Below are 10000 nucleotides of genomic sequence, written 5' to 3' on the forward strand. Positions count from 1 at the left end.
ATATATATATATGTATATATATATATATATATATATATATATATATATATATATATATATATATATATATATATATATATATATATATATATATATATATATATATATATGCTTCTATCCTCTCACTTTATGGCCCTATTCTAACTTCCTATAACAAAACTGTTAATCCCATGTCTTTTGTCACACTTATTAAACCAAATCTCTCTCAATGGATCTCTTTTCCATATATTACGCAAATACTGTCTCAATTTCGTTAACTCTTTCCCGTTACACAAAAAATGTCACTATATTGTCTCCTATACTTCATTTTGCCTTAAACCTGACTCTTCTTTGTTCTATAACAAACCTTTGCCGGTTCCGTTTACATCTATTGTAATACCTCAGTGTCTAATTTCATAAACAGGATTTTGAGAATATTGTGTAAGATAGTGTTACAACCCCTTTTGTTATCAACCATAAAAATGTATACCAGTTTATTGGTAAAATTTTGTAATAAATATTCTTTTTTATTACATAAAGATTAATAACAAGAGCCGTTGTCAGATTATCCTTTCAAATTATTGAATGAATTTCATATCTTGATCATGTAAAAAAAAATAGTGACTGTAATTACATCTACAATGAAAAAAAAAATCGGCAAAATTGCTCTCGAATTGGACTGGGTTCATTTACAAAGTGAAATAAGACACAATCAATACATTTTTATTGCATGATACAGCAATTGCTTAATTGGTTGGGATGTTTGTTCAATGGGTTTTTGATTGGGAAGAAGCGCACTTTGTATATACATTCTGTTGTTACAGAATTGAAACGTGTGATTTCTCATTTTTCTCCAGTTATTCTCTTGATAGAATAAGTATTGATCAATCCCATGCAATTATCTCCTGGATCCTATTTACCAATTAGTTGCAAATAGCCTCCTAATAACTTCCAATGGCAACAAGATTCTTTGTTGATTCGAGGCCTTGTCTTCTCAGGTCCCTAACAAGAAACAAATGAAGGCCAGCAAGAGTAAACAAAGGCAAACACAATGCAGACAAGCGAACTCAGTAATTCAACACTTCAGTATTTTACCTAATGCATCGGGTACACATAATTGATGCCCAGGTAAAGGTGAGAGAGTTTTCAGAATATTCTTTGAATCCTGACTTGTTTTAAGTTTTGCGGTCTCTTTTCAGATTTGCGAATATTGTAGGAATTTCTCTTAGATTATTTTTTTCACATAATCTCTCAAATAGTTAGAAGTGAAGTACAATTTTGCTTCTAAATCCTACTAATTTTTTTTCTCCTTATGGAATATCCAGACAATTCCACTGTCCAATATTCCAAAAAAACTTTCAAATTTGAGAATCTAATTTTGTCCTTCAGATTTAAAAAATTAATTTAACAATTAATTGTTGATTATTCTCACGAAATATTTAGAAAAAAAAATGATGTAGTTAGTTCACGTAACGGGTATTTTAATTATTTATTTATTGGAAATTCTGAAAATTTATATTAACATTATAGATTAATCAAGTCCAGATAATTTATACATGATCAAGTATTGGAGCTTTCCCGTTTGTATTCCCTTCTTCAAGAAACACTGTAAATAAGTTTATATTTATGTTTTTTTCAAGAGAACAAGATCATAATTAGACAATTTATAATGCTAAATATAAAAGTAATAAAGAACAAAAAAACTAATACTGACCTTTGCTCATTTGAAGTACAGCCATCATCCATGTTAGCACAACAGTGTTTTTACGGACGAACATCACTGCAATGAAACATTAAAAAACATATTAGTATTAGGGTTATGAAGTAAGCTTACATATATGTAGATTGAGAGAGAGAGAGAGAGAGAGAGAGAGAGAGAGAGAGAGAGAGAGAGAGAGAGAGAGAGAGAGAGAGAGAGAGAGAGAGTATGTGTAGCCACAATGGTAGTAACATCTCAAGAAATGTTAAGGCCTGGAAGTATATATCTTGTACCCAAATGTCTGAAGAAAAAAGTGTATATATATATATATATATATATATATATATATATATATATATATATATGTATATATATATATACATATATATATATATATATATATATGTATATATATATATATATATATATATATATATATATGTATATATATATATATATATATATATATATATATATATATATATATATATATATATGTATGTATATATATATATATATATATATATATATATATATATATATATACATATATATATATATATATATATATATATATATATATGTATGTATATATATATATATATATATATATATATATATATATATATAAATATATATATATATATATATATATATATATATATATATATATATATATATATATATATATATACAAATGGAAATGCAAATAATGGCAAGAGCATATACGCTGATCTACGAATGTAAACATTCACTTTTTATTTTTATAACTTACCATATTTTATTCTCTTCTTGAAGTTAGGTCTCACGTTAGATACAATTCCTCATACATGGATCTTAACATTCCGTCCATTCACTTTGAGGGGCTCGGCCGGCTAATGCCGTTTTTTTAGGGACAGGACTTTGACATTCTACCACGTAATAAGGTGTCTTAGGACATCTCCAAACTGCATATAATTTTTTACTTTGACCTTCGGTTTTGCGACGCCAGGCCGATTTATCTTGAAAATTAGTGTTTTTCAAATTCTATATCCTCCTTTGATACTTAATATTAAGACCTGGGATTAAACCACTATATAGACGTGATATATTGCTCAAATAAAAATTTTTTTTTTAGAGTACATTTTTTGCTAGATATGAATTTTTTCATTATGGTAAAAAAATAAACCTCATATTTTAGGGGAAAAAAAGTAAGAAAAATATAAGAAAAAAATTGGAAGAGAGGGCTCTATTTTCTTGTTTTATAATGTCTTACTAAGTTATATACTAAATTCAAATGCTATATCTTTAAAACTAATGGAGAAGATAGAATTTGAAGGTCAATGAGCCTAGTTTTGAGATGCGGGCATTCAAAGTTTTTCTTTGTATTTTTACAAAGACAATATTGATAAATCATAATTATCATGAATTTTATGTTCCTTTGTCAGATCCGTTTGTCTCAACTTTATTTCACGCTTATATTGTACAAAGGTTAACTGAGTTGATCATTATTGTGATCCCTGGCACTAGCAGAAGCCCTCTTGTGGTCATTATGTTAAAAAACTCTAGTTTTGTCCACCATGGGAGGTCTCTAGATAATTATTTTATTTACTTTTAATAAAGAAATTATTGTGTATATCTCAAAGTCCTTCTTATTCTAAATATGCTTTGAATGAACTATTTTCTATCGCTTTTAAACTTTCTGCAGGCCGAGGAAGAATAATTGCAATAGCGTAAGCCTTTACGAAAAAGGACAACTCCGTTTAATATATTCTCTTCTATTTTTATTCATTGGTATACCTTCTTCAACGTTCTTTTTTTTTATAGAAAACATCCATCATGATGGCCTTTTCCATTCTTTGTTTCTATTAGACTTCAATTGCTATGTAGAAACTTATGTTTAACTTAGAAATGGCAATCAACATGCATTAATGCAAAAGGTGTCGCTTTAGACTTCTCAACGACATGACAGAGAGAGAGAGAGAGAGAGAGAAAGAGAGAGAAGCCACACACGTAACGATCCTCACAGATAATGCAACCTTCATTACACGAGATAAGGAGAAGCTCGCCAACTGCGATAGCTCATTACCGACCAACACCTATTAGCCTGTTCAGCTCATATTTCACTCACAATAACCCTACGCTATTCCAATACAGTTCACCGGTTATATGACATAGTTATAAGTGACCTGGTGACGGTCACGTGGTCTAGAAGCGGATTTATTTTTATTAAGACGAAAGATTCCATTGCAGAGAAGCAGAAGGGATGATAGGGAGAAAAGAGGTTTAGTGGTTGAGGATGCCCTTTGAAGAAGGCAATGAGAGGGCTCAGTAGGCAACCGACCCCTTAATGTAGGGATAACGGTGAAGAAGGAGGAGAAGAAGAAGAAAAAGAAGAAGAAGAAGGGATTATGTGGATAAAAATGGGCTAAAAGGTATTATAATAGTCCAGGAACACAGGAAGAAATTCAAAGAAGATTAGTTATAGCTATTGTTATATATTCTTATCACATATCATCGCTTTCCATAGAAAAGATATGGTACAGGAAGCTTTTTTTACCGAGAGCTTTTGCCATATCGCACCGCATATTGTGCGATCTTCTATCTGAGTTACCTCTCTTAGATTACCTTAATTCTAGAAAGTATGAATAATAATAATAATAATAAGTATAATAATAATAATAATAAGTATAATAATAATAATAATAATAATAATAATAATAATAATAATAATAATAATAATAATAATAATAATAATGTTACATCAGGGAATTGATTGCCAAAGTAAATAATTATTTTACTTTTTTAATTATACAAACCTACCGAGAAATGTTATGTACAAGTAATTTTCATTATTTGCCTCAATAAGATTAGTTTAAAATCCAAAATTTCGATTAATAACAAATATGAGACATGCGAGAAATTTCTGAATATAAATATACTCACTTCAACTGACTAAAAACCTACTGCTAATGGCAATATTAGTCTTTATGTACAGGATGCAAAAATTAAAATAACATTGGAATTATTGGAAAGGCCACATCAAAAACGTTCAAAACCACATAAAATACACTAAGTAATTATTTTTGTAATATTCCATACATATATATGTGTGTGTGTATGTGTATGTAAGTATGTATATACGAATATATATATATATATATATATATATATATATATATACATATATATATATATATATATATATATATATATATATATATATATATATATATATATATATATATATATATATATACAGTATGTATATATATACATACATTTATATATGTGTATATATACACAAACATATATATATATATATATATATATATATATATATATATATATATATATATATATATATATATATACTACATATATATCTACTGTATACATAAGTTCTCTTATAGGTTATACATCAAATACCTGTTTTGATGTTAATGTTTTTGGAATATTTTATTTTTTCATTACTTCTTATATCAGTTATTTATTTCCTTATTTCATTTCCTCACTGGGCTATTTTTTCCCTGTTGGAGCCCTTGGGCTTATAGAATCTTGCTTTTCCAACTAGGGTTGTAGCTTAGCTAATAATAATAATAATAATAATAATAATAATAATAATTGCTTCATTTACAGCTACAGCAGCCAGCAATTTTCAATTACATGGAGCTTTGCATGCGATACCATACCATTATATTAATAAGACCTATAGAAAAAGAATGGGGTGCACAGTATGCATACCGACGGTCCAGCATATTCTATTTTTAATCTTTTCTATTTATGTATGGAATAAAATATATTCCCAGATATGTACTTCCCGGAAACATTAAGGATTTGTTAAAAAAAAAAAAATAAAAAAAAAAATAAAAAATAAAATAAAATAAAATCTACATTACACCTCTCTCTTGCTCTATGGAAATGTATCAAATTTTACGGGATTCAAAATTCAACCAAGTCAAAAAAGATGGCATCAGAAATATCATTTCTTTTGAGAAAATAAAAGAAAATATTATTTTTAAAACTTTCAAAAAAGCTGGTAGATATTAACCGAAAATCGACAAAATCATTAAGGCCATACCAAAATACAGGAAAATTCTGTTCTTTAGCATCTGAAACAAATGAGAGAAAACCTTCACATGTATAAATATATATATATATATATATATATATATATATATATATATATATATATATATATATATATATATATATATATATATATATATATATGACTTTCGCAGAACAGCCTCTATTTTCAAACATCTGTTGAGATTCCTTTTCATATTTTCGAGCACCTGATATCCCCCAGATAAAAGAATTTAGTTTTGGAAATCCGAGAGGACACAAAAGCACACACTTTCTTTTTAAATAAAAGAAGGAATTTATTTGAAAAATAAAGTTTTGAAATCTCGCAAACTTTCAATGCATTTAAGGAAATTTAGTTTATCACTATTTTGATACGTTGAAAATAGTACAAAGGCTCATCACTTTATTTAAAGACGGATCTAAAGTTCGTCATCTACTGTATATTCATTATGCTGGTAAAAAAATACTTTATAAGAACGATTGATATTGCAAACCTATAGCAGACTACAGGTAGCCAGGTAGTTGCCACAGATATATATATATATATATATATATATATATATATATATATATATATATATATATATGCTAAATTAAAAAGAAAATTGCATACTGTACATGAAAACCTATATGTTCGCTTATTGTTGTTCTACAAATATCAATTCGAAGCAAAGAAGATTTTAAATACTATCATGCTTGTATCACATCGAATCACAGATATCATGTGACATTAATTATGTTCAATCTCTCATGAAAACACAAAACACAGTTTTTGTTCTTTGTGTTCACGGCAGTCGGTCCTTTGTGAAGGATAATTTGCATTTTGAGTAGGACGTGACCTGCAACAACAAAGGCGAGTCTGCTGCGTAAATAACTCGATAAAGCAATGACCAACAAACACATAAAACATTGGGCAATGGAGCTGATCTACGAAGCATGAGGTCAAAGCTCATTCCATGCTAAATACGAATTTTTACGAAATATGCACATACTTTTTACATATAATTGAAATTATTATCATTAATGGAAATAATGTTACTGATATTTTAATATTTTTAATAATTTAATGATTTTGATAATTGTAATGACTCTGTACAGAATATATACATATACAAACACATATAGGCTATATATATATATATATATATATATATATATATATATATATATATATATATATATATATATATATATATATATATATATATACATATATATATATATATATATATGTGTGTATATATATATATATATATATATATATATATATATATATATATATATATATATATATATATATATATATATATATATATTCATTGTCAATTCATTATCTTTTCCCTCCCCTGCTTCTTTTGAAATCTCTCGGGACCCATTCTGTTATTCTAAATATCCATCTATTATCTGTTATTCTCATTACATATCCTGCCCATCTCCATTTCGGATCCATGTTCCTCTTTTCTGCCTCTTAGTGTTCTTCCCATCATTATTTTTTTCATAGCTCGCTGAGTTATAACTAGCTTATGTTCTAAGGCTTTAGTAAGACTCCAAATTTCTGATGTATATGATAAAACTGGTAAGACAATCTAAATAAATAATTTTATTTTTAGAGAAAGGGGCGTTTTGCTTTTCATAATCTCAGTTTGTTGACCAAAAGCTATCCATTCCATGCTTATCGTTCTCTTAATATTGGTCTCTTGTACTGGGGAAACATATACTGTCTCTCCTAAGCACGTGAATTATATTCATTAGCAATCTCTATTACTTTGTATTATTTTTCTTATTATTATTACTAGCTGCAACTCGGGACGGATATTGTTTATGAGATTGGCACTGTCCATTGTTGATGTCGCTCACTATCACGCAGTTCACTGTAATGTTACTACATTCAACAGCATATTTAAGAAGGCTGCATGATAGCTGTGTCCTCCAGTTATGGATATTACCATGAAATTGGGCAGGAACTGAGAAACTATGTTTCACATCAATCCCAGAAATTTTCATTTGGATATGTTAATTATTCTAGGAACAATTTACTCCACCACCAAAAATTACCATTTAACCAATACTGAAATAAACCTGTGATGTGGCTTTTCTATGATAGATATCGACAGGAAAACTAGTATGGACAAAGTAAGTATCCATCCCATGAATCCCTGAGCATTTCATTTATATATATGTGAAGTATTCTATGAGTAATTCACGGCGCCGCCGAAAATCGGCCTCACGCGGATATCGATAAATGGGTACTGTGAATTGTCTATGTTAAGTATCAATACGAAAATTGGTATGAATATATTTAACATAACACCCATCAGACCCTGTGAAAATGATTTGGATATCTGTAAAACTCTAAGAGTAGTTTGCTCCTCCTCACTGATTTTTTACCTAAAATCGTCAATTACGGACAAAAGTGATGGCCAAGGCATGCTTATAGCAGGTGTGAGCATTAAAATTGGCAGAAACTAAGCTTATATAATCTTAAATAATCCCTTAAAATTTCATTTTAATATATTATATTGTATAAGAGTTATTGACACCCACCCCGCCGAAAATATGAGGTCCCCCCCCCCCCCCCCCACCGTGTCGATAATAATAAAAGGCAATGACACTTCGTCCGCGACACTTACAAGCTAAGCTACAAACCTACTTGGGAAAGCAGGCATATAAGCCCAAGGGCTCCAACAGGGAAAAATAGCTCAGTGAGGAAATGAAATAAGGAAATAAATAAACTACAAAAGAAATAAAGAAGAATTGAAATAAAATATCTTAAAAAACATTAAAATAGATCTATCATATATAAACTAAAAACTTGAAAAAATACAAGAGAAAGATAAATAAGATAGAATGATGTGCCTGATTGTATCCTCGAGCAAGAGAACTCTATTCCAAGACGATAGAAGACCATGATACAGAGCCTATAGCACTACCCAAGACTAGAGAACAATGGTTTGATTCTGGAGTGTCCCTCTCCTAGAAGAGCTCCTTCCCATAGCTTAAGAGTCTCTTCTACCATTACCATGAGAAAGTAGCTACTTAACAAGTTCAGTGCAGTAGTTAACCCTTTGAGCGAAGAAGAATTGTTTGGTTAGCTTGGTGTTATTAGGTGTACGGTTACAGATGAGAATACGGAAAGAATAGGCCAGACTATTCGATGCATGAGTAGGCAAAAGAAAAATGAGCTGTTCCCAGAGAGAGGGATACAATATAGTATTGTAAGGCCAGAAAAAAGACCCAACAACTCTCTAGTTCTAGTATACAGAACCTTCTCGCCGTTCTCTCGTCTTCGTTTCTCTTCTAGTGAATGATATATTTGCACTAGCCTCTCTGGTTCTCTTTAAGCGCATCTGATCCTTTTACAATTAATACAAAGATTTACTCCCGTTTGCTTACCACGCTGGGTAAGGTGCTCATTGATAGTAAATTACGCTTGGTTCGTTCTCCAGAGTGAATTCATCTCATTTTGTGTTTGGGGTTTTAAAAAATCCTTTCAGAAACTAATCAGCAAAATTCATAAACTATAATCAATGGTTCTTTAAGCATAATTCATTAACTATGATTAATGGTTCTTTACGTTTTATACAAATAATGATATCTTTGTTGGCTAGCAAAAAATTATGGTTTTTCAATAAATTCGAACCATTGTAACAGGAGCGTATCATAGAAATTGATATTTTCACGTTAGCATGTGATCTGACATCAACAAAACGTTTCAGAGAAATTGATATTTTTAAGTACGCATGTGATTTGATATCAACAAAAACACGTGCAATAATTGATCAGGGAATTTGTTATTTAGAGAGCTTTTGTTAATTCAAAACAATACTTGACAAACAATAAAATTACATTGCGATAAAGAATACGTATTGTTCCTTTTACCTATATTCAAATGCAGCTATACACTCTAAATGCCGAATACGAAAGAGGGTTCAAAACAAGCTGAGTATTTATCGTTCAATATCACAACACTTACTACATGAAAGTTGAACTTGGTCAGAAGTTCTACAGTTGCATGTCGTGTTAACCTCGTCAAATCAATAATATGAACACATGAGCCAAGTCTATGTTTTGGTAACATAAACAGACATTTTAAGAGACTCTCTCACGATTTAAGCGTACAGGAAACCACTTAGGGATTCATGTGTCTCAATTCCTTCCTTGCTGCATTATACGTTAAGGGTCGTCTAAATCAAATATAATTTCTATTTTCTTTTTATTTACACTGAATTTATATCATATCTTAAGGATACAAAA

At 29.3% G+C, this 10000-nt stretch overlaps 1 protein-coding gene across 1 annotated transcript in view; it reads right to left on the reverse strand.

The window, feature by feature from the left end:
* Window positions 1-10000, reverse strand: part of LOC137638136 (zwei Ig domain protein zig-8-like) — a 138604-nt gene that overhangs the window by 66906 nt on the left and 61698 nt on the right. The window contains exon 2 of the mRNA XM_068370225.1: window positions 1694-1759. Within this exon, the coding sequence (XP_068226326.1) occupies window positions 1694-1757 (64 nt within the window). The 5' untranslated portion in view covers window positions 1758-1759. The remainder of the gene's footprint in view (window positions 1-1693; window positions 1760-10000) is intronic.

Source organism: Palaemon carinicauda, chromosome 3 (assembly GCF_036898095.1).
Source record: "Palaemon carinicauda isolate YSFRI2023 chromosome 3, ASM3689809v2, whole genome shotgun sequence".
Classification (NCBI taxonomy): Eukaryota; Metazoa; Arthropoda; class Malacostraca; order Decapoda; family Palaemonidae; genus Palaemon; species Palaemon carinicauda.